Here is a 26,900-nt window from a genome sequence, read left to right on the forward strand (position 1 = left end):
ACCAGCTGAGCCGGAGACACAGGCGTCTGAGACGGGCGGCCATTTAACATGTGACTTGTAACCTCTGCTCTGTTGACAGCTGCACAGCACTGGACGTCTGCTGGAGGAACAGCTGCCCGAGATGATGACGGAGCTGCTGGCCGCTGCACGAGACAAGATGCTGTGTCCCACCGAGTCCATGTTGACCAGGTCTCTCTTACTGGAGGTCATCGAGTTGCATGCCAACAACTGGAACCCGCTGACCCCGAGCATCACACAATACTACAACAAGACTATCCAGAAACTTACTGGTTGACGACGTAGAGGAAAAGGGGCAACAGCCGACTGGACACAATCCTTAGGGTAGGGGGGCAATTCTCGCCACCCTGCCGTAGACCAGGATGTACCAACTGGACTCGCCAACCTTTCTCACGAAGATAATGAAGGAACCACACGTGTTTAATAAATCAAACAGCATGCTTAAGAACTCATTCAGTAAAAGGGATGGGGGGTGCTGCCTTCTTCTTCAGTCCAGGCCCTTGCTCTAGAACGACCCCCTTCGCCGTCTCGTTAGCATATTGTATGAGCCGCAGCGCACGCACTAAGACATTGTGCGAGGCCGACTGGCTGCTATTGTTTACACAGCATACTGGGGGGCTTATACAGGGCCAACTGGCAGGAGGTGGTGGGTCTGGGCAGATGTCTCAGGAGAAACAAAGAGGGCAGGGTCGGAGCTGATATTGATCATTGACCTCCTCTTTTGTGGACGTGTGGAGCTCGGGGAGTCTTGTGTTAGGAGGCACGGGTTGGTTATGTATTAGGACGCCGCACGGGTTGAGTTTTTATTTGCACTCTATGATTAAAGTAATTTGTTTTGTTTTTTTCATTTGAAGGATGAAATAGGAATTAAAAAAAAAGAAAAGGAAATATCCTGTTACTTACCAGCATCATACACAACTCCGTCCTAAAAGCCTACCCAATTGGCAACTTGGAGGGAAATACTAACCGACCCAGTTAATCTGTAGTCTGACTCTTACCAGGGACCAGTCCCTAAAAAAATTGCAGTGCAATAATGTAGTAAATTATTATTTTATTCTTTTGCATCATTCGTTAGGATCGGTCCATCACACATCTGAAGACCCATTGTAAGCATGCAAGAGGGGAGAGATTCAGCATCCGGGTCTACAAGCTTTGAGTTGTCTTTACGCCATACAATGGGGTTATTTATATTTTTCTTTGCTTGTCTGCCATGCTTTGTTGGCATTGGTTTTCCTTTTCTACGGGCGGTGGTGCGGAAGAAGTGGTGCCAGTCTGCCAGTGGTCGGGCCTAGACAAGGATGTTGGATACTTGATTATAGTTATAAGACCTGAAATGCGTGATGTCCTTGCTATGTTGCACAGATTGACATTGGACAGACTTGGACTGGCCCACGGGTGAGCAGGGGAAATCCCCGGTGGGCCCCACAGATGGCAAATTACACACAATACAACATGTACCGACGAGAGCAGCATCTCCTCATTCACTCAGCAAGGTACCCAGTTATCATATAGAAGCAAATTTGTGAACAATGGTCAAGTAATATTGCATGTTGATAAACAGTGGGCCCCCAGAATCAGTCACTGTTGGGGCCTTGGCGCCGCAGTCCGACACTAATATGGGGTTTATATTTTTGCATTAATTGTGCAGCAGGAGTCATCCCGTACTCTGACAGTCACCTCATTTTATGCAGATGCTAATGATCTGTAGGACCTGTTGGCCATCATGTCTCAAAATTTGTTTTCAGGGGAAAAAATGTATTTTCATTATTTAGGCTGTATTTTCCCTAAGTAACCTTATATGCGATGTGACGTTTCTAACACTAGGGGCGCTGTTCCCACTCTACGGATCCCACTCTACGGATCCCAATCGACTGTCACTTTTGTTGTGTTTTTCCAATCATTTGCTTTTATTGTTTTTTTTTACATCGCTTTGGCCACATGGAGGCTTTTTATTCATATTTATGATATTTAAATAAAAAAAAAATGAATTCTAGGTTTTATCAGCATAATTGCCACATTTTTCCCACTGAATGACATCACAAAAGTGTCTGAACAGATAGATCTGCCTTCTGGTGTGATGTCACAGTATAAGGAGAGAGAAGGGGAATATATGGCCACGGGACGGAGGGGAAAGTGATTTTTACAGGAACTTTAAAAGAACCATCCTGGGCTGTGTCCGCAGCTATTGTAAAACTATTGGAGCGCTGGCACGTTGCCAGATTGAGCAGTAGATGCATTTTATATAGCCGATAAATTAGATCAATAATGTCAATGAGCACTTGATCACTCGCTCTATAGCTGGCCGCGTGCGCTGTAGCGTTTTTATGGCCTCAAAATGCACCCCGGTGGCCAGTAATGAATCCAATGGACAGGATCCTAATGCATTGAGAGAGCATAGGAGGCGTACTATTGTTTACGAGCAGTGCAATCCAAAAACAGAAGCTATTCGATGTTTGCACTGGCTTAGAACGTGAAACCTCGTCTTCTGGTATAATGAACAATATGGGGGGAAGATGAGGAACGATGGACCCTATGAGACTGTATCGGAGATTCTTTTCCATCCATGGGGACTTGATTCGGAATAATTGGTCCTAGGAGTCAAATATTTGAGTCCCATCTGATTTGTCCATGCAAAATCTTGGCCAAACTGGTCCTAATCCCAATACTTTTTGCTTATATTATAGAATCACCTCGTTACATGACTGGTTTTTAAGAAGAATCAGATTAAATTTTTGGTGTCCTCAACTCTAAAATTATCAATCACCTAGAGGTGCAGTAGCCTAAAATGTTCATCTTGTCTTCTGGGGTTTGTACTAGTTCTGGGTGTGGGTATTGGTTCTCAGTGATACAACTGATATAGGCAAAGTATCATGGGGAAGAAATATTCAAATTAGCTCTTCTCTCATTAAGGAAGATGCGTTTCTACCTACCTACAGTTAGCGACTGCAGTCTTTGTGTGGTTTCCGATGTGTTTGATATAGGTAGGCTGGTATTAGTCACGCAATGACTAGATCATGATAAACTGTACCGGTGTTCTCACACCTTAAAGGGCAATTCCAGTTGAGACTTATTTACGTGTGAGTCTAATCAATGTGTATGTTAAAATTGCCTTTTCTTGGTTTAAAAACTTAAGACCTTCATGCTTTTTAGCAAAACTTCTTTCATGGTTGGATTTGGTAGAGCACCATTGCCTATCCTTTTCATCGCGAGTGAAGGAAGTGACATCCCATTTGGGCCCTTTCCAAGTGGTGGAAAGTCATCAGTTGTGAAGTCATTTTGGCCGATGGCTTCAGTAGCCTATATGGCCAAGTTTATATAGTCTTTTCTTGGTTCTGAATTATTAAGGAGACCTACGTCTGCGTTGAACATGTAAGATGGACAGCTCTTCTGCATGGACTTGGTCAAACTTCCATTCTTAATCTTTCCACGACAACCCATGTTGGTCTTGAAAGTGGTTGTTACCATTCTGTTTTCCTATGGCACTTTCGTCCGATAGCATTGGAAGCAGACATGACCATGCACAGCCACACTAAAAATTAAAAATGTATGTGCAGGTCTGGTCTTATGCCGAAAACTCCAACATGGCACATCCATTTTTTTTTTCAGGCAAAGGGTCTTCAACTAATAATGTGACCAATTATTGCGTCAAAATCTTGACAATTTTTGAGATGTCGATATATTTTTGCATTGTGTAGATCAGCCCCGGGCAGGTCTCCAGATTGAATCTTGTCTGTTCTCTGACCTAGAAGAGCTTTCTTTCTTAACTCCTCACTTGGAGTAGGTGGCTGATGCTGGTGTATCGGCACTGAAGAATAGTAGGTCAGGGTTTCACTTCCTGGAGGTCAGCGGAGGAAATGATGTCACTGTTCGGCCATTTCCTTATTTACTTTCTCCATAGACCCTCGACTTAGTAAATCATTCCTGGTGCTTATTAAATGTTGAATTCCAAAGACGAGAGGGGAAAGGCAGGGTAGTTTCCTGTTCTCTGCTCATCCTGCAGTCAGAGGGAGTACAAGGAAATTTGGCTTGACGTCCCAAGTCTCCCATCAAAGCGCATCAGGATGAACGTCTTGCATTCTTGGCCCGAGCATTAATGTTCTATGTAATAGCGTTGTGTGTCGGTGCTTGGTATGTGGTTTTTACTTTTAAGGATACGAGTAAGACTGAAATATTTTATCTCTCGCTTTTGTACTTGGTTATGAGAAATGGATGATGATGAACACATGTAACTGAACCGTACCTCCCATAGAGATCGTTTTACAGAGTTTGCATTTCGCAGTCACCCTTGTGAACTCTTGATCACCGTTGGTGGAGGTGTTGGATTTTAGGCTGTAGTGTCTCCAGAGAAGGAAGTTAAGGAAAGTTTGCAATCTATTCGTTTAAGGAATGTGATTACCCAGTAATACATTTATATAATTTATACAATGTGACTTTCTGGATTTTATTTTTGATTTTCTATCTCTCAATGTTAAAATTATAGACTGTTCATGTCTGTCAGTGGGCAAACTTACAAAATCAGCAAGGGATCAAATAATTATTTCCTTCACTGTAACTGCTATAATACTGCTCCAATGTACAAGAATACAACTAACAAAATACTGCCCCCTATATACAAGAATATAACTACTATAATACTGCCCCCTATGTACAAGAATATAACTGCTATAATACTGGTCCTATGTACAAGAATATAACTACTATAATACTGCTCCTATGTACAAGAATATAACTACTATATTACTAACCTTATGTACAAGAATATAACTACTATAATACTGCCCCCTATGTACAAGAATATAACTACTATAATGCTGCTCCTATGTACAAGAATATAACTACTATAATACTGCCCATATGTACACGAATATAACTACTATAATACTGCCCTTATGTACAAGAATATAACTACTATAATACTGCTCCTATGTACAAAAATATAACTACTATAATACTGCCCCTATGTAACTACTATAATACTGCCCCTATTGACCATATTCTAATTAGGAATTGTAATTTTAGACTGGAGTAGCTCTTTAAGATTTAACCACTTTTTATTATTATTAAACTGAAATTGAAAACAGGTGCACAGTACAGTATTGCCAGCAGGTAGAGTTTTTATTGGCAGATATGAGGTTAAGCCAGGTCCTTCTGGGGCTGAAACTCTACAAGTTTTTCTTGTAGTTCTCATAAAGCATCACATGGAACATCTACCTGGAATGTGCCGCAGACTGTATTGGTTGGCTCATGTCTGTGATTATAATGTGAATGTTTCTGGAACTTGCTAGTATGGTGTGTTATGGGTATGAAATGTATCTGACCCGGTCTATACCGACTCATGGCTGAGATTGAGAAGACATCTGTACTGAACGTTCTTCTAGTAAATGTCTCCTCCTTCTTCTAAAACAGTCTGAACAATTTGAGGCCATTGCAATTTTTCGTAATTTTACTCCTCTTCTGTTTGAGAGGTTTATGGCCATTTTTAAAACCTTTAAAGCAATTTTGCATCTATTGAGTGTTGAGCTTGGGTCTTAAGGTGTCCATACAGCATAGATAGTTGTTGACCGAACAATTTTTCTAATGATGGGTATCCCTCCTGACTCATAACACTTAGGCTTTGTTCCCTGACGTAAACAAATTGCCAATGATGGACAATTTACTTCCCGTAGAGCAAAAGGATCGGGCACTTGGATTTAAACGTCCACATCCTTTCGCAACATCATTAGTCGGAAGAGCATTGGGAGGCCACCATACACATTTGATGGTTGGTCCTGCTGAAATTTGCTGGTTTGGTCAATTTTAATCTGTGGGCGGGACCTTCATGGTCCCTTTTCCATGAGCAGATAATTTTGGCCACAAGTGCTCATTAACGTCACAGCATGTTGATGAGTGCTCATTACACATGGGGAATTTGCATGTGAGATGGTACGATCAATTCTCTCTTATCGGGATGCGATCAAATGAGAAACGAAAATTTATTATGGTTGTTCGTCCAATCTTTGGGCCTAAATAAAAGGCTCTTCATGATGAATTTACATGCCACAGATTTTTTCAGAAATTTTTGTCTGTCTATCTTAACAGAGCTTACAGAAAAAAACATTTGCTTGCCTCCACATCAATTGCAAAAAAAATCTGCAAAATGTGACTTGACTTTGGAGGATTTTTAGGGTAAAGTGGCATGGAATTGGAACTGCACCTGTGCCCCACCACATTAGGGGGACAGTCAGTTTTGGAGGTGTTCATCAAGAATCTGCATACTCCAGGTCGTCTTATATAGGATAAGCAATGTAAGTTGAGCACAGGACTACATTCCTTCTGTGCTCAGATGTGGTATAGACTCAACTAACTCAACATGCCTCCAACCTTGTCTGTCTACATCCATCAATGTTGCTCAGTTGTCCAGTGGGATGTGACGGAGGTGGTTTGCCTAATTCTGAAGCGTAAGGAACACTCATACTTGGCTCCTGTTCAAGGACCCACCACCTTTTGGAGGACAGTCTGTTTTGGAGGTCCTCATCATGAATGGGTATACTCAAGGTCGTTTTTACAGTATAGGCTTGGTAATACGAGCACATCTTCCTTCTATGCTCAGTAGATGTGCATTTACACAAGATTTGCAGAAGACGCATGAAAGTCTACATGACTCCAATTTGCATGTTTTCTTCTGATGCTTGTTACTCAAGTAGCCAAAGGGACCAGAATGAAGTGCCCTGCCTTCACTCTGGAGAGTAAGGATGGCTCACACATGGTTCTGCGGGTTGTCTTATATAGGATAAGCAATGTAAGTTGAGCACAGGACTGCATTCCTTCTGTGCTCAGATGTAGTTATAGACTCAACTAACTCAACATGCCTACAACCTTGTCTGTCTACATCCATCGATGTTGCTCAGTTGTCCGGTGGGATGTGATGGAGGTGGTTTGCCTAATTCTGAAGCGTAAGGAACACTCATACTTGGTTCCTGTTCAAGGACCCACCACCTTTTGTAGGACAGTCTGTTTTGGAGGTCCTCATCATGAATGGGTATACTCACGGTCGCTTTTACAGTATAGGCTTGGTAATATGGACACATCTTCCTGCATTTATACAAGATTTGCAGAAGACGCAAGAAAGTCCACATGACTCCAACTTGCCTGTGTTCTTCTGATGCCTGTTACTCAAGTAGCCAATTGGACCTGATGGAGGTGCCCTGCCTTCATTCTGGAGATTAAAGATGGCTCACACATGGTTCTGCGTGAGGACCTTTTATGGTTCCTAAATAATAGGATGGACTTCTTGAAGATGTGGTCGTATCCAATGATGTCTGTTTCGAAACATTGAATGAAAGCTCATTTCTCCTTAGTTGTGAATGGAGATGTAGTTTCTATTGATTTTCTTAATCCTCTTGGAGACTTTATGACCTGATGAGATGATTTTTTTTTTGTAATGCATGGACTCTTGATGATCTTTCCATTTGATGGCATTACATGTATTTACTGTATTTCACGGTGCATTTGCATTGAGACAGTAACTATGAATTATTCAGCCTGCTCTTATTAACGGCTTTGGAAGAAAACTTGCTGGAAATGATTAAATCCTTCATGTTTCCTTCAAGATCACGTCTGTAGAGCTACTTACGGCTACTCAGCAAGACGTGTTCATGAAATATTCAGACCCAATGTATGCAACAGAACCCATCATCTGGGTAATAAATGTTTAACCCTCCGCATCACGCTACAGTACAAAGCTTACCATATAAATGGACTTTAAGGGGCTGTCTCACAATGGCAACCCCTGTCCATGGCTGTGCTAGCTTATAATTAGGGAATATCGATATAATAGAAGGGTTAAACAGCTCTGGGCCCTCCTCTATGAGCCAAAACCGAAACGTCTTCAGCCACAGATGTGTTACAAAGTCCCAACATGACCAACCACTATTTAGGTAATCATTGATCATTGCAAAAAAATCCCGAAACAATTGCGTAAAATTTACAATTGTGTAAAATTTTGATCGAAATGGTCAAACATAACCATTTTCACTCGCCGAATCACTAAGGTTCATAAAAAGCAATGACATATAGTATGGTTTGATACTGTATAAATCTTATAATAAACCTATGATTTATCTAGGTCTTAAAGTTTGTTAACCTGAAAGCGACCATCAATGTAAATATTTGCCGGTCGTCAGTCAATTAGTAGCCTGTTTAAAGAGGCAAACCGCGCTTTACAGGTGCGCACTGAACAATCTGCGCTCGTTCTGTACACATAGGCTGTTCCTGTTTTCGGCAGCGCAATGTGCTGCCGAGCTATTTATATTTTCTGCAGCACAAAAGATCATTTAAACCTATTTCTGCTCATTGATCAGGTGACTGGCAGCCTGTTTAGACTAAGGGTACCGTCACACAGTGCAATTTTGATCGCTACGACGGCACGATTCGTGACGTTCGAGCGATATAGTTACGAGATCGCAGTGTCTGACACGCTCCTGCGATCAGGGACCCCGCTGAGAATCGTACGTCGTAGCAGATCGTTTGAAACTTTCTTTCGTCGTCTAGTGTCCCGCTGTGGCGGCATGATTGCATGGTGTAACATATATCGTATACGATGTGCGCATAGTAACCAACGGCTTCTACATCGCACATACGTCATGAAATTATCGCTCCAGCGTCGTAGATTGCAAAGTGTGACAGCAGTCTACGACGCTGGAGCGATATTGTTACGACGCTGGAGCGTCACGGATCGTACCGTCGTAGCGATGAAAATTGCACTGTGTGACGGTACCCTAAGATTATTAGGAAATGATCGGAAATTGATGATCTTGTAATGTAAATGGTCTTTTAGAAGTTCACTTCTCCTTAATCTGTATTATGGGAATTGTTACAGCAGAGTAGTTCAGGAGAAGATCTTATGAGTTCGTGTTTAGGAGTGCAGGACTGCATGTGACGGAGAAGAATATGTTAGCAATTAAATGAAGCAGCAAGAAGAATGTCCAAGGCAGCACAGAGTATTTCAGGAGTGTACGAGTTCTGCAGATACTCATCCAGTGATGGGTGGTTCAGGTGTAAGATCAGAAAGCTGGCATTATTCCGGAGAGATCAAGTTGTGTCATTCGTAATAATAAAAACTGCTTTCTGGGACTTTTCGATGGCTTTACGTTTGTTTTTTTTGTTTTGTTTTTTGTATGTGCCCGTAGCAAAATACAATAAATCTGACTCTCTTGACTCCTTGAAAACGGCATTAGTCTTGTTTGTCTTCATGGATTATTGTTAGAAAATTGAGAATTTTACAGATTTGAACCAGAATTTTAAAGTTATGAAAAACTGTGAATAAATGAGGCTGAAATTCTCGGCACCTCCTGAGAACAAAGGTGGCGCTGTTTCTTGAGGAAAAACTCTAGTATTTCGGGTGATGCCATGTTGTAGCCTAACTGTTAACAGGCTGCAGTTACAATTTTATTTTTATTTTTTGTAACATTGCGGCACACGGATATTGAATGGACTTTAGTTTGACATTGACGAAAACAATGTTGCGTTGAAGGTTGTGAAATCATGGTGTGTGACGTGTTAAAGGGACTAACAAATGTGTTACACCGCACCCAATACTGACACCGTCTCCATGGACATCAGGGCGCTCGTCCACACCAGGGGGTCCGTCCCAGCAAGAGAGTCCACAATCGAAATATAAAAAGGACAGCGCCACACCAGGAAGTGACAGACAGTAACTTTCTTTATTCTGCCTCCTGCGGCGACATTTCGGTCCGTGGATCTTTTTCAAGCTTGAAAAAGGTTCACGGACCGAAATGTCGCCGCAGGAGGCAGAATAAAGAAAGTTACTGTCTGTCACTTCCTGGTGTGGCGCTGTCCTTTTTATATTTCGATTGTGTTAAAGGGACTGTCTGACTGGGACACATTATCACCTGTCCGCTTACATTAGTGGGGGTCTCACCATTGGGACCCCACTGATTGCCAGAATGGGGCACTTTTATCCCAATCATCATGGAGCTGTAGTGCGTATGCTCGACCACTGCTTCATTCATTTCTTATAGGGCTGCCGGAGAAAGCCAACACTGCGCTCCGGTAGATCCATAGAGAGGAAGATATGCACTGGTGATCTATAGGGGTCTCACTGGAAAGGTGATGACTTGTTCCAACTGGACAACCCCATTAAATGCCATGTGAATGTGAGCTACATCTTTGGATACACCTATTACAGTCCTCTCACTTAAGTGCTTATTCTCTTTGCTGGTTTGTTGTCTGTACATATTCCTGCATACCTTGCTGGTCCAGTGTCTGTACATCTTCCAGCAAACCTTCCTAGTTCAGCGCCTGTACATCTTCCTGCAACCCTTGCTTGTTCAGAGTCTGTACATCCATCTTCCAGCCTTCCTTGCTGGTTGAATGTCTGTTCATGTAACCCATATGGTTTCAGTTTCTGCACATCTTCTAGCATCTCTTGTTGATTCAGTGTAAGTAGATTTTCCTACATCTATTGTTGATTTAGTTTCAGTACATCATCCCTCTGTCCTTGCTGGTTCAGTGTCTGTACATCTTCCCTCTGTCCTTGTTGGTACAATGTCTGTATTTCTTCCTTCTATCCTTGCTGGTTGTGTCTGTACATATTCCGTCATCCCTTTGCTTTTTCAGTGTCTGTACATCTTACATCATCCCTTGCTGATTCAATGTCTGTACATCTTCCTGCACCCCTTGCTGTTTCTGTACAAAACACTCTACTTTATATTTTTAATCTATTAAAAAAAGTCTCCTAGAAGGCCATTTTGGGAACTCCACGCGGCCGGCGGTACGTAGATGATATCTACTATTTCTTGCAGCTTTGTCCCATGACTCTCACCCCATAGACATGCATGTTTTGGTCGAATACTATGTTTCAAAAGGGGGATGATCGTCTGTAGGACACGTTTGTTGGCCATAATCTCAATGATAAGAAAGGATCAGACGCACTGAAAATTGGATTGGAGATTCCGGAGGGGTAGAGGTGGGCGGTTAGGCTAATCTATGAGCAAATGTCTGTTGTGTAAGACCAGCCTCTCTGTGCCACCATCAGCGTGTGGGATAAATGCTGATGGTGTTGTGTCCTCTGCTCTTTCGAGCAACACCGCGGTCAACGGATCCTGGACGGACTTTCTAAAATCACCTAAAAATCATGGATTGTAAATGAAGCTTTGTATCCTAAACCACTTCTATGTCCCAATTGTTACAACCCATGTAAACCTACTGTGTTATACTACATTGCGTAAGTGATCTGACACCGGGCGGACTCCATACTACGCCCTAATCGGATAACTCAAGATGACTAAATACCTCAATGGTATGAATTATGTGGATATGTTTTTGTGTTATTGAACCTTTTATGTTGCTGCTACAATGGAAATATGCATATATGCAATAATTGCTGAATAATTTGTATCTTCTGTTTTGAGGCTTATTCTAGACTAATACAACAATGCAATTACTATGGGGAAAGTATTATGAATAGCCAAATAAATATTTAATTATTGTGCAGAAAAAAAAAAACTCATTTGTTTCATCTTATCGATCGTGCTGATTAAAAACCTGGTAATATTGATCCCATACTGATATCGTCGCATGTTACTTTATATTATTTTCTTATTGCAAATGGCTGAACGTGGCATTTTTTGGCAAAACCTGCTGACCATGTAATTTGGGCTTCCTGGCTCTCCCGTTGAAGACGCGTGTTGCAGAAATATGGATCCGGTGGTTGGATTTTTTTTACACACCCAATCCTTTCAGTTTCTGGAAAGAAAAGAGGAGTCAGGCAGTGACTTAATACCCCTGTGTACCCTAAATTTTCTGAATTTTGCCTCATCAGCTGCCCATCTAACGTGTATGGGGGCCTCCTGACTCATTGCCCAACAGATGATGTCAAGGAGGAGTCCTAAGGGTTGGGTGGTTGGAATTCCATTGCTTCATCTGCAAGGAGAGCCGATGGCAGAGAAGTTGGTAGCGGCTCTCTGGTAGAGAACATGGAAAAGTTAGGCCAACCGTTCGGCACACAGATATTTAAGCCTTTACCTTCCTTGACCCATTGAGAACATGTGCTTATCGAGTACTTACTAGTAGTGATTACCGAACGTGCTCAGATAAGGTGTTATCCGCCCATGCTCGGGTGCTAACCAAGTGTCTTCGACGTGCTCGTATACTATGTTCGAGTCCTCGCGGCTGCATGTCTTGCGGCTGTTCCACCACCACAACATATGCAGGAATTGCCTACCAAACAACACGTTTGCTCATCACTACTTCTTACCGTGTGTTTGGGAGGATTAGCCTCTTGATTTGCCGATAGCTACTGGAAGCATTTGACTAATGTCTTGGTAAAAACAATTGGCAAGAGCAAGCGTTGGCAAAAATCAATCTGCGTAACTGTTTTCGCGCACTGACACTGGATGGGCCCAGCGGCACGCTTACAATATGGGTGCGTTCGCGCTATGATGCCCGTGTGGCAAGGGAGTGGTTTCAGAGAAAACATTGAAGACCTCTGACTTGCGACTGCTCACTTCAACAAATCCGTTATTACCGCTGACACGGTGAGCGCACGTCTGGGCTCGTCTAGTGTCGGAGCGCAAGCACGGAAAGGCAGATTGATGTTAAGATCGTGCTCTCTCTTACCAAGCGAGCGCTGTCAGTCAAGATGAGGGATAGGGTTTAATATGCAAACCGGAGAGCGAACCAGCGCACCAAGGCGTTGGCCATGTCAAGGGTGCACCAAAGTGCCATCATGTGCACGTGAAATAAGTTATTATTTTTGCAAATACAACACTAAAATGTACTGTATGTGCCTATTTTGTTTTTTTTCACTTTTATAGACATAAGTTTAGTTAACACTTTGGGTGATGTGACACTCTTTAAGGGCTATACAACCCCTCATGTATGATCTTCAGTTAAAATTATTGGGGGCTCCAGAATGGATTCACTTCATTCAGCCTTGGGGACTTCCTTCAGAAAATGTAGACGAGCGGTTGACACCAGAATCAAATTCCACTTTCTCATTAATACTGATGGTAAAACAGTACAGCAATGCAGGTTCAAACACTTCATCCCCTCTCCTATCTAGCTCTGTCTGTTCCAAAGGGTCAAAGCTATTGATAGGTTAAACGGGAATTTATGGAATTGTAGGTTAGCTAAAATTTTAAAAAAACAAAAACAAAAAACTCATCCTCCCCAGGTCCAGCCCCACATCCCCGCCCCTGCTTGGGTCTCGGTGCTTTTCCTTGCAATGCTGACATCACGCCAATAGCGTGTATCACCTCTGTAGCCAATTAATGAGCGGCTGAGTCTTTTCCAGGTTCCTCCTTATTTCTTGTAGTAGTCAGTGGATTGCAAACTGTCTGTGATATGATACATGCTGCGGCACATGGTACAGTCCCGTGCCTTAGACCAGTTTTGGGGGCTGTCCAGGAGCCTGACCCTTGATAAGTTTCTCATAGGATGCTGCCAAGACCAGATCAAATTTATTTTAAATAACTGGGATCATAGAACATCATGATATTGGGATCAGTTAAGAAAACATGCAAATCAGAAGTACGTTATTACATGAGACAGGTTTGAGGTTAGTATTTTCATCAAAAATGTTCCTGTTGTAGAGTCTGTGCTACTCCTTCACATAGCTTGCTGACCTGGTTTTGATGTGGATCTGACCGCACAATGATTATGCCATTGTCTGCTTTATTTTGATGTAAATAATAGTAACAAGATAAGGTGGTGGTACACAGCAGATCAAAGAATGTAGAGGAGGGAATGCCTTCAAGTCTGTATTAGATGGACTGTAGATGGGAAGGAAAGCAATCACCGCAGTTAGTATGAGGATTACACACAGGCCTGTGCAGCTGTTCAAAGAACAGCGAGAGCACTGCAAACTCTGCTGAGGGAAGGGAATCACAAATTTTCTTAGCAATGTCATCACGAGAGGGAAGAGATCCTTCACGAGCTGAAGAAGGAAAAATTACACCACAACTGAAGCTGTCCCGATACATGAGAGTTGGTGGCAATATCAACAGCCCTTTTAAAAAGATTTCTATCTGAAGGTTGACTATTCAAAGTTTTGGAAACTTCATGGGAAAAAATGGAGGCTCAGAAGTCTCCTCTTCTTGGTTCTTTGTTGTCCTGTACAGCTTCCATCCTGAAGTTCCTGCATGCAACTTTTTAAACACGTCTCATTCTCAGAACTTAGAACCCAACTTTTCTTTTATAACAATGAAATTTGGATATTGGTTTGGACTAAAGGTCTTTGATTATCTGATACAGTAAAGTTTCCATGTCCAGACTTTGAGTCGGTGAAGTTCTTTTTCTTCATTAAGGAGCTTCGGTTGTATTGACTGCGCCATCGTAGATATCTGGAAGGTTCTTGTCCGAAGGCATTAGATTACGCAGACAGGCTCCATATCTCAGAGACATCTCCATTTTAACTTATGCAAAGTCTCCAACAACGCCTTAATCTTCCTACTTATATCTCTTTCTTATTTAATACATATTGATATTCTATAGTCTGTGCATTCTCTCAAGATGAAAGCTCAGCTTAATATCTAAAGCCAGACGAAAGGTTTTTGTAACTGTAGACTCTGAGGACAATATGGAATTTTACCTCTGCTGTGCCAGCGGCTGTGATTCTTGGTAGCACATCTTAGATCAAGCGTCATTCATAGCACCACATACTGCTCAATCACCAGTGGATGAAGAGGCAAGGACTTTACGAAAACCATCTATTATAGTGTCACAATAGGGATAAAGATCCCCCATAAATAACCAAAACAAATGGCTAAATTTATCCTGCTAAGATCCCTTTTAAAACATACCTAATCAGCTGCCTTTCAATTCACGTGGAAAGGAATAGTCATCCCTAAGTCTGGACCCATAAAGCTTGTGAATCAACCGTTAGAAAATGGACCGTGATCATGAGTGATTGGAACCAAAGTCTCTGCCAAATGGGATCGTCTTCGGCCAGAAGTTTGATGTCCATCACTGCCTCAGAGTCTGAGCTCCCTACAGTAGCCTTCTTTAGTCATCGTTCAGACAGCTGACATTTATACCATCTGTATTATTGCTGCAAGTCTAGTCTAGTGACCCAAACCTAAAGCATCATCTAGTACTAAGCAAAAGATTTAGGCAGGTGTGGGAAAAATGTGGCAAAGTAAGAATGCTTTCCAAAATAGATATACAAGCAGATATTTATCCATCATGCAATACACTCAAGAAGGTATCTGCTGGCTCCAAATTTATTCGGCAGCAGGACAACCACCCCAAACATCCCGTCAACGTCATTAAGGACTCATTCAGGCTTCCATATAAATTGGTCCGAGATCAGACCGCAATGCAAGGACTGGCCGCGGATGTCATCCCGAGCTGAGAATGACCGCTTCTGAAGCTGTCACGTTCGGGCAGGGAGACTTGGCCTCTATATACAATATGAGCCCCACATATCCTTTCTATTTACATTATGAGCCCTCAGTTAATACCCCTTTTACAGTATGAGCCCCCCACATAGCCCCTTTTGTACACTATGAACTCTCACATAGCCTATATATAGCCTTCTATATACAGTATGAGCCCCGTCACAGTCTCCTATAGAGTATGAGCCCTCACACAATACCCCTATATACAGTATGAGCCCGCACCTAGACTCCTATATACAGGCACACTTCCCATACACATATTTATAAACCACCACATACTCACCTCTCCCCCATTCCCCCGGCGCTAGGTCTCTGCACAGCAGAAGCAATGTAATAACGTCATACCATCTGTTGTTTCAGATACAAACGCTGATTAGTGGGAGAAGGAGCTGGTGGCTCCATCCTCCATCAATTTATTCACCTCTTTCTACATCCTGAGGATACAGATAGCGGTGATATCGGGACGTGGTAGGCATAGTGTGCGTCGTGGGCCACTGTTTTCAGTCCTTCGACTGTCTAGGACTGGGGGCTCCACTTTGACCAAGTCTAGGAAAGTATGTTCCTACGAACCCTCCTTCAATCAATAATTGGCACAGGTAAAAGGGTCTTGACTTTGGTGTAACAATTGCATTTTGCTCTGAAAGTAGTTTGCATACACTCATGTCTCCTGAGGATCATCAGTTGAGGAACATTGATATGGTCATTGGTGGAGCCGCCGGAGCTGGACCTGAAGCTTTCACTACTGAGAAGATGCAGTAAAAAGGTCAATGAGAAGAGATGAGCAAACCCAAACTTAAAAGTTCGGGGTTCGTACCAGGCACTTGGTGCTAAACTCCGATCACGGACTTCTCCCGGATGGAGAGTGAGACAGATAGATTCGGGTCACCATTGTTTCCAGTCGGGTTCATGTTCTGGTGCCAGAACCAAAAAGGGAAACCCTGTGATCTAGGCAGCTATGTCTTCATAAATTCATATCACTGTCAACTGTTACCCCAATATAGTGACCCAGCAGAAATATCACATTAGTGCTGCTATTGTCAGCTACACAGCATTGAGAATAATGTAACGGGCAAATACATAAGTAGGGGGTGTTCTTACTTTAAAGCACATGTATCATCATATTTTACAAAACAAACTGTACTACAGTATTGTTAAAACTGATGTTCATGTACTTATTTTGAAAATTTGTGTCAGAATGGCTGTATAATCCTTTTAAAAGTTTGTCATTGTCCACCTTGTTAACAGTTCCTCAGTGTTCCTCCTCCCTGCTGCTGAATCTCCACCAACCAAGTCTGATTGACAGTTCCTTAGTGTTCCTCCTCCCTGCTGCTCAATCTCCACCAACCAAGTCTGATTAACAGTTCCTCAGTCCTCCTCCATGCTGCTGAATCTCCACCAACCAAGTCTGATTAACAGTTCCTCAGTGTCCCTCCTCCCTGCTGCTGAATCGCCACCAACCAAGTCTGATTAACAGTTCCTCAGTGTCCCTCCTGCCTGCTACAGAATCTCCACCCAGCATATTTGCCAGATCCTCAGTGTCCCTCCCTGCTTCTGAACCTCTTAAAACCTAGCCTAATTGAATGCTTCTCAGTGTCCCTCCTCCCATCTGTTTATTTTCTGTCCCAATAACCTGATTAGTATCTCCTCAATGTCCCTTCTCCCTGCTGCTAATCTCTGCCCATCTAGTATGATCGAAAGCTCCATCATGTCACTCCACCCTGATGCTGAATCTCCACCCACCTAGTCTGACAGGTTCTCATTGTCCCTCCTCTCTGTTGCATCTCTGCCCATCTACCGCCTCAGTGTCCTTCCTCTCTGTTACTGAATTTCCATTAGCCTAGCATGATTTACAGCTCCTCGGTGTTGAATCTCTGCCCACCAATTCTGATTGTCAGCTCCTCAGTGGCCCTCCTCCTCCTTCCCGCTGCTAGCATCTCACACTGCCCAGTACAAGCCGCAGCTATCCGTCACAATGGGTGGCCAGAGATTGAATAGCTGTTAGGCTTATTGAGTGGAGATTGATCACGCTTGGAGATGCTGTAGATTTAGACATTGGGGCATGGACTTTTAGAGGTGAGGAGTGCATGCACGTACGGCCGCTTCTCCCATGTGGCTGTAATAGGGGTTCTATAGGGCCAACGTTTATTTCTCAAGGGTCTCAATCCAACCCTGGAGTGCCGTGTGCTACTTCTGGCTCTAGTGGGGTGTGTATCCTTGTAGTCCCGGAAAATTATCGCTCCCATGAACAAATTCAATATGGCGGAGGAATGGTGTGCGTCCCACGTCTGTTAGATTGTAAGCTCCGCTGCCCAACCTGGAGCATTATATTGTATCGGGCTGTATATATATTATTACCGGTGTCCATAGGAAGACACTGAATATTATAAAGTCCGTGTAATAATACTGATGCATGGTGGGGCGTCCGTCCAGGCCCATCGCCTTATTAACCCTTTGGCTCGCTCCCCTCCGATAACCACATTGGGAAGGCGTCGTGCCTGGGACAAGAGATAAAACACTCAGTCCAGGTTCTATTGATTCTTTTCTTTTGCTTAGGATATCAGTTTAACATGTCCAATGGATTAGTGTGTTTTAACCTTTCACCTCCGTCTAGACACCATCCACAATGGCTGTCCCTTTCTGTGCGGAGGACCGGGCCCCCTGTGGCCCTGCAGGCTGGACGCTGGAGCCAGCCCTGTTTCCAGGAACAGATGGTGGTTTTTTTTAATAAGGCACCAGCACCTAGTGCCCGGCTCCTGCAGGCCGGCCCAGTAAATTATTAAAGATGCCATTTCCTCTTATCTTTCCAGTAAAGTCTGTCTTTATACTTTCCTGTCATATATCCTTTGTCGTATAGTCCCGCAGCCCCCCGCTCGCCGCATTGAGGGGAGGCCTGCTATGCCAGAAGAAAATGCTGGGACTTGTAGTGTCTAATCTGTGATAGGTACAGGTGGGATTCATTATACATTCAGCTCTCACCATCTTCTGTATAAACCTGATGCTGAATACTAATGTATCTGTGTAATGAGGGGGGAAGGCTCAGGATACAGCGCCCTATATCGGGGGGGGGGGGGGGTGTTCTTCAGGCAAAATGGGGAAAAAAGGGATTTAACAAAAGTGAAGCATTGTTCCGTGCCTTAGGCTGCTTTCACACATCAGTTTTTTGCCGTCAGTCACAATCCGTCAAATTTTTTTTAAAAAAACGGATCCGTCGCAGGTTGTGAAAAACTGATGGGACGGATCCGTTTTTTTTGCCGGATCCAACTAGCTGATCCATCTAATTGGATAATAAAAAAATCGGAGCATGCTCAGTTAAAAAAAAACGGATTCCGTCATTTGATGGATCCGGCGCCATAGGGTTCCATTACTATGTCCGTTTTTTTCCGGCCGCCGGATAAACAATTTTCGATGGATTCGGCAAAAAATGGATGAAACGTGACGCCTTCCGTTGCTAATACAAATCTATGAGAAAATCACAGATACGGCGGCAACTTTTGCCAGATCCGTTTTTTTTTTAAATTTTGGCAGATTGTGACTGACGGCAAAAAACTGATGTGTAAAAGCAGCCTTAGAGAGGACGCAGCTCCTGAAATCGCTCAGATATTGGGGCGATGACAAAAGCATGAAATGTTCTGTTACAGTCATGAGGGTCAAAATAACGGCCGGCCTCCGAGGAGTACCCAGAAGTACAAGGTGCTCAGTGCTCAGAGACATGGCCAAGGTGAGGAGGCTGAGCCCGACCACCACTGAGCAATCACAGAAGTACAAGGTGTTCAGTGCTCAGAGACACGGCCAAGGTGTCTCCAGCTGTCAATCATATGTTATAAAAAGCAAAAAAAGAATATCCAGCTCAACGAGACAGTGAAAGTAAAAACTTGGTACTTTATTCACTTCATGTAGAAGCAGAGGATAAAAACATCAGCACAATAAGGATAAGAACACTATCTATCATATGTTATACACTGATAACCCTGGCTGTCAGTCATATATTATACACTAACTCCGGCTGTCAATCATATATGATACACTGATATCCCCGGCTGTCAGTCATATATTATACAGTGATAAACCCAGCTGTCAATTATATATTATACACTTATAACTCCAGCTGTCAATCATATATTATACATTGATAATCCTGGCTGTCAATGATATATAATACACTGATAACTCTGGCTGTCAGTCATATATTATACACTGATATCCCCGGCTGTCAGTCATACATTATACACTGATATACCCGGCTGTCAATCATATATTATACACTGATAACTCCAGCTGTCAGTCATATATTATACACTGATAAACCCGGCTGTCAGTCATATATTATACACTGATGAATCCAGCTGTCAGTCATATATTATACACTGAAAACCCCAGCTGTCGGTCATATGTTATACACTGATGAATCCGGCTGTCAGTCATATATTATACATTGGAAACCCCGGCTGTCAATCATATATTATACACTGATAACCCCAGCTGTCAGTCATATATTATACACTGATGAATCTGGCTGTCAGTCATATATTATACACTGATAACCCCGGCTGTCAGTCATATATTATACACTGATGAATCCGGATGTCGGTCATATATTATACACTGATAACCCCGGCTGTCAATCATATATTATACACGGATGAATCCGGCTGTCAGTCATATATTATACACTGATAACCCCGGCTGTCAGTCATATATTATACACTGATGAATCCGGATGTCGGTCATATATTATACACTGATAACCCCGGCTGTCAATCATATATTATACACTGATGAATCCGGATGTCGGTCATATATTATACACTGATAACCCCGGCTGTCAATCATATATTATACATAGATGAATCTGGCTGTCAGTCATATATTATGCACTGATAACCCCGGCTGTCAATCATATATTATACACGGATGAATCCGGCTGTCAGTCATATATTATACACTGAGTACTCCGGCTGTCAGTCATATATTATACACTGATGAATCCGGCTGTCAGTCATATATTATAGATTGATAACTCCGGCTGTTAATCATACATTATACACTGATAACCCGGGCTGTTAATCATACATTATACACTGATAATCCCGGCTGTCAATCATATATTATACACTTGATAACCCCGGCTGTCAGTCATATACACTGATGAATCCGGCTGTCAGTCATATATTATACACTGATGAATCCGGCTGTTAATGATACATTATACACTGATAACCCCGGCTGCTAATTATACATTATACACTAATAACCCCAGCTGTTAATCATACATTATACACTGATAACCCGGGCTGTTAATCATACATTATACACTGATAATCCCGACTGTCAATCATATATTATACACTTGATAACCCCGGCTGTCAGTCATATACACTGATGAAGCCGGCTGTCAGTCATATATTATAGGTTTGGTAACTCCGGCTGTTAATCATACATTATACACCAATAACCCCGGCTGTCAGTCATATATTATACACTGATTAATCCGGCTGTCGGTCATATATTATACACTGATGAATCTGGCTGTCAGTCATATATTATACACTGATTACCCCGGCTGTCAATCATATATTATACACTGAAGAATCTTGCTGTCAGGCATATATTATACACTGATAACCCCGGCTGTCAGTCATATATTATACACTGATGAATGTGTCTGTCAGTTATATATTATAGTTTGATAACTCCGGCTGTTAATCATACATTATACACTGATATCCCCGGCTGTCAGTCATATACTACACAGAGAGAACACAGGGCTACCACTCCTATATTATAGAGAGGGTCGCCTGTAGATCTGACACTCTATTCACTTCTTACCTTGATTTGACCCTAAATCACAAACAGCCAGAGAAAACAGCCCATGTGGCAAATCTCCAGAAAAATGTATTTCCTAGAGAGAAACCTAGAAATGATGGAGGCCCCCTAGCAAAATATGTGGATATTTACCTCCCTACAGGGCGAGATAATGATGTGTCTGTGCAGAATTATTACACTGCATATCTCCAGACCGATGGAAGGCACCATAGAGACCCGCGCAGGACCCCCTCCTCAGCTTCCATCCTCACTGACAGGAGACATGAAAGCAGGACCCTTACCGGGCAGCCGGAGAATTGGAAACATATTTGAAGTGAAAGTTCTAGGATGGTTCACCTGGGTCACCACACCGCACATATGGAAGGACGGCACGAAGAGCAGCCATAGCCTTCTAGAAGACGTGTGAAGATTTCTGATTGTGCTAGGGACACACGTCTGGCATTATATGTCATGTATTTGCAAGATTTTACTTTACATTTCTTTGATAGAAAAATTGCTACAACTATACCCACATTAATGGTGGACAAATGCATTGTACATGGGGCTGACTTACTAAGCTACATGCACTAGAATTGTGCCAAAAAGAGGTTTTACGTGGATTTATTGTGCATTTTAGACACATTTTTCAACATACTTGTTAAGGGGGCATGCCCTATCAGAAAAAGGTGAAGGTCATGAAAAAAGGGCGAGGTCTGTGAATGTGGGTAGAAAAGGAGCATGGCCTATTGGAAAGTGGGTGGGAAAAGGAGCACAGCTGATTGGAAAGTAGGCGGGAAAAAGGTATATTGAATTGTAAAGTGGATGCAAAAAGATCATGGACTAATGGAAAGAGGATGGAAAAGGCCTATCGGAAAGTGGGTGGAAAGGGGTATGGCCGATTGTAAAGTGTGTGCAAGAAGAAGGAAAATCGAAAAGCAGCATGGCCTATCAAAAGGAGGATAGAAAAAGAGCATGGCCTATCAGAAGGAGGATAGAAAAGGAGCATGGCCTATCAGTAGGAGGATAGAAAAGGAGGATAGAAAAGGAGCATGGCCTATCAGAAGGAGGATAGAAAAGGAGCATGGCCTATCAGAAGGAGGATAGAAAAGCAGCATGGCCTATCAAAAGGAGGATAGAAAAAGAGCATGGCCTATCAGAAGGAGGATAGAAAAGGAGCATGGCCTATCAGTAGGAGGATAGAAAAGGAGGATAGAAAAGGAGCATGGCCTATCAGAAGGAGGATAGAAAAGGAGCATGGCCTATCAGAAGGAGGATAGAAAAGGAGCATGGCCTATCAGAAGGAGGATAGAAAAGGAGAATGGCCTATCAGAAGGAGGATAGAAAAGGAGCACGGCCTATCAGAAGGAGGATAGAAAACGAGCATGCCTATCAGATGGAGGATAGAAAAGGAGCACGGCCTATCAGAAGGAGGATAGAAAAGGAGCATGGCCTATCAGAAGGAGGATAGAAAAGGAGCACGGCCTATCAGTAGGAGGATAGAAAAGGAACATGGCCCATCAGTAGGAGGATAGAAAAGGAGCATGGCCTATCAGAAGGAGGATAGAAAAGGAGCACGGCCCATCAGTAGGAGGATAGAAAAGGAGCACGGTCTATCAGATGGAGGATAGAAAAGGAGCACGGCCTATCTAAAGGAGGATAGAAAAGGAGCATGGCCTATCAGTAGGAGGATAGAAAAGGAGCATGGCCTATCAGAAGGAGGATAGAAAAGGAGCACGGCCTATCTAAAGGAGGATAGAAAAGGAGCACGGCCCATCAGTAGGAGGATAGAAAAGGAGCACGGCCCATCAGTAGGAGGATAGAAAAGGAGCACGGCCTATCAGTAGGAGGATAGAAAAGGAACATGGCCCATCAGTAGGAGGATAGAAAAGGAGCATGGCCTATCAGAAGGAGGATAGAAAAGGAGCACGGCCCATCAGTAGGAGGATAGAAAAGGAGCACGGTCTATCAGATGGAGGATAGAAAAGGAGCACGGCCTATCAGTAGGAGGATAGAAAAGGAGCATGGCCTATCAGTAGGAAGATAGAAAAGGAGCATGGCCTATCAGAAGGAGGATAGAAAAGGAGCACGGCCTATCTAAAGGAGGATAGAAAAGGAGCACGGCCCATCAGTAGGAGGATAGAAAAGGAGCACGGCCCATCAGTAGGAGGATAGAAAAGGAGCACAGCCTATCAGTAGGAGGATAGAAAAGGAACATGGCCCATCAGTAGGAGGATAGAAAAGGAGCATGGCCTATCAGAAGGAGGATAGAAAAGGAGCACGGCCCATCAGTAGGAGGATAGAAAAGGAGCACGGTCTATCAGATGGAGGATAGAAAAGGAGCACGGCCTATCAGTAGGAGGATAGAAAAGGAGCACGGCCTATCAGAAGGAGGATAGAAAAGGAGCACGGCCAATCAGGAGAAAAGAAAAGGAGCATGGCTTGGAGAAGGAGGATAGAAAAGGAACATGGCCTATTTGAAAATGGGTGGGAAATGGGCTTCACCAATTGGAGAGAGTGTGGAAATGGAGCATGGCCTATTAGAAAGTGAGTAAACAAGAGCCTTGGCCTATTAGAAAAAGGGTTGGAAAGGGGCAGCATGGCCTAAATTGTGAACCAAACTAGCCAATCCCCTTTAAGAGAGAAAACTGTTGTAAAAAAAATGGCAAAATGGCATGTGTCACAAGTGGGTATTTTGCATAAAAATTATTTACTTTTTGATCTTTTTCAATCAGTTGGTGGAATTTATCAAACGGGAGTGGCCTATCAGCACAAGAAAATTGTACCTTAATGTGAAAACTGATATCTCGATAAATTTATAGCCCCCCTATAGGACTAGACAGACTTAAGTTGCACCAAATGTACCCAACAGTATGGCCCACTTTGATGATTGGTGCTCGGGAGTATAATGGACCATTATGAGAAGAAAGTACAAATGCTAGAGGTAGAACAAATTGAGGGGTTGTTCCCCTTATTATATGGTTTACATTGATAACTTGTTTTACTACTTTTTTTATGTTACCTTTTATCACATTTTTGTGCTTTTCATTGACTAATCAGAGCTTTGTGAAGTATTTGCCTTGTTAGACCCCACTTTACTGGGCACTCACCATACTTAATTTTCGACATCTTCCATCCTTGTTTCTTACGCTGCCTTTAATTGTGCCGCTAATTGTAGAACAAATGCTCCTAAACCTTATCCCCGCTGCTTTCCTGAGTATTTATTTATATATATATATATATATATATATATATATATATATTATTAATAATGTTTATGGGTTTTTCCAAGCGGGGGTGTGGCTCACAGAACTCCTTGGGGGCGTGTCTTTAGGCTGTTCTGCATAAATGTCCTGTGAGCCACGCCTCCTTATAAAGGCCGTAAACAAATTGCACTAAATAAAAAAAGACCCATATCTCTGGATCCGTATGACGGATTTAAAAAAAAAAAAAAAAACGGTTTCTTAGAGAATGCACGGGAATAAGATAAGTGCCAAAACTGGCACTAAACAGAAGACGTGCTGCTGCAGATCGATCATATTAGCGATTGTTCTGTGCACCTGAATGTGCAGTTGCCCAGTCTAAACGGGCCGTTGAATGACCCCCGATTAGCCAATTGGTGGTTGTTTAGCGGCCGCGATCATCACATGTAAACCTCACATTACTCCGGGGCTATGATAAATGGCTTTTAGACAGCCCCGTCTGCAAATTCATCTTTTCCTACTAGGGCCAGACAAAGATCTGAGCTGAGCGCAGACTAACCAAACACTTCTGTCAGTGCCTGCAGCTGATATTATCATGTTCAACATTTTGCCAGGAAAGACAGATTGGGATCTGAATGTCTTGATGTAAAGAGAATGTCCTGGGTTTTGTTACTGAGATACTTCCCAGGAAGACACATTAACCCCTCATCTGCGGCACCGTGGCGTCTTCACTAAGAACGAACCCAGAAATAAGCTAATAGTTATATGGCGCAGCCCAGTAGCCATTGACTGCGGTCATCAGTCGCTATGCCCAGTCCACACAAGGAGACACCAGCAGACTATGTTGGCCCCGGTCAAATTCTAGAGCCCAATATGCCGTGATGTTGGCCACTGAGCCACCCAAATCCATTGCTGTAGTATTTCTCAAACTGGGTTCCAAGGGGAACTCCGGGGTTGTAGCAGATGATTACTGTCGTCCCCAAAATGAGTAATGGAGAAGACATAGGTGTCAAACACACAGACGGATGCGTCACTGCTGCCAGACAATATATTATGGGATGTTACGTCATTGGTGACCGCTAAGGCACAAAGGATCAGGTCCCATTCACTGACCGCAACTACAGATCTGGAAGATTGTTGGAATTGGTCTGAGGTCAATATTAAGGGATCAGGTCTGGGATCTGTATGTATTAAGGGGCCTGGTCTGGGATCTGTATGTATGTATTAAGGGGCCTGGTCTGGGGTCTTTATTACGGAGTCTGGTCTGGGAGCTGTCTGTATTAAGGGGTCTGATCTGGGATCTGTATGTATTAAGGAATCTGGTCTGGGATCTGTATGTATTAAGGGGCCTGGTCTGGGATCTGTATGTATTAAGGGGCCTGGTCTGGGATCTGTATGTATTAAGGGGCCTGGTCTGGGGTCTTTATTAAGGAGTCTGGTCTGGGAGCTGTTTGTATTAAGGGGTCTGATCTGGGATCTGTATGTATTAAGGAATCTGGTCTGGGATCTGTATGTATTAAGGGGCCTGGTCTGGGATCTGCATGTATTAAGGGTCTGGTCTGGGGTGTATATTAAAAGGTCTGGTCTGGGATCTGTATATATTCATGTGTCTGATCTTAGGTCTATATTAAGGGGTCTGGTCTGGGATCTGTATGGACTAAGTAGTCTGGTCTCAGGTCTATATTAAGGGAAAAAAAAAATTGAGCTTGTCTTAAGTTGGTACACATGCAGCACATAAACGCATGTTCACATTGGCCATAAAAGCTACAAGAGAAAAAATGTGCAAAAACCCTGCTGTAACTAAGTAAAAAGCAAAAAGTGCGTCTAAACAACACAGAGTTTTTTGTAATACTGTTTTTGATCAATGTGAACACGTGTTTATGTGCTGCATGTATACCAACTTAAGTCAAGCTCAATTTTTGTGTGTTTTTTCTTTGTATTGTTGCATTCTGTGGAAGCCTGGCTGTGGCCACCCTTCTCTGAGCTGGAGATTGTATATAAAGCTCCCCCAGGCTGGTGTTCCCTGGTTGGGCCCAGTCCTGTTGTCTGCCCTTATTCATACACTGAGGTCAACTCTGACACATGTTAAGGTTTTTAATATTAGACAGTGTAGGACCGTCCCGATCAGAGTTACCTTGACGTGGTGGGATGGCTTTTATGCTATTTTTGATCAAAAACAGTATTACTAAAAACTCTGTGTTATTTAGATGCACTTTTTGATTTTTACTTATTTACAGCAGGATTTTTGCTCACATATTCTCTTGTAGGTTTTATATATTAAGGGGTCTAGTCTGTGAGATGTATGTATTAAGGGGTCTGGTCTGGGAGCCGTATGTATTAAGAGGCCTGGTCTCAGGTCTATATTAAGGGGTCTGGTCTGGGAGCTGTATGTATTAAGGGGTCTGGTCTAGAATCTGTATGTATTAAGGGGTCTGGTCTAGAATCTGTATGTATTAAGGGGTATGATCTAGAATCTGTATGT

The 26,900-nt window shown here is 42.9% G+C and overlaps 1 protein-coding gene across 3 annotated transcripts in view; it reads left to right on the plus strand.

Moving 5' to 3' along the window:
* CTIF (cap binding complex dependent translation initiation factor) overlaps positions 1 to 26,900 on the plus strand; it is a 280,974-nt gene that overhangs the window by 211,947 nt on the left and 42,127 nt on the right. Inside the window, exon 12 of one of the 3 annotated variants that reach the window (XM_069746637.1) lies at positions 80 to 887. The exons of 1 other annotated variant lie outside the window; for it this stretch is intronic. In XM_069746637.1, the coding sequence (XP_069602738.1) occupies positions 80 to 295 (216 nt within the window). In that variant the 3' untranslated portion in view covers positions 296 to 887. Of the gene's footprint in view, positions 1 to 79; positions 1,989 to 26,900 lie in introns of those variants that run through there. One more of the 3 variants, XM_069746629.1, reaches the window with a different exon arrangement.

This window comes from Ranitomeya imitator, chromosome 1, assembly GCF_032444005.1.
Source record: "Ranitomeya imitator isolate aRanImi1 chromosome 1, aRanImi1.pri, whole genome shotgun sequence".
NCBI lineage: Eukaryota > Metazoa > Chordata > Amphibia > Anura > Dendrobatidae > Ranitomeya > Ranitomeya imitator.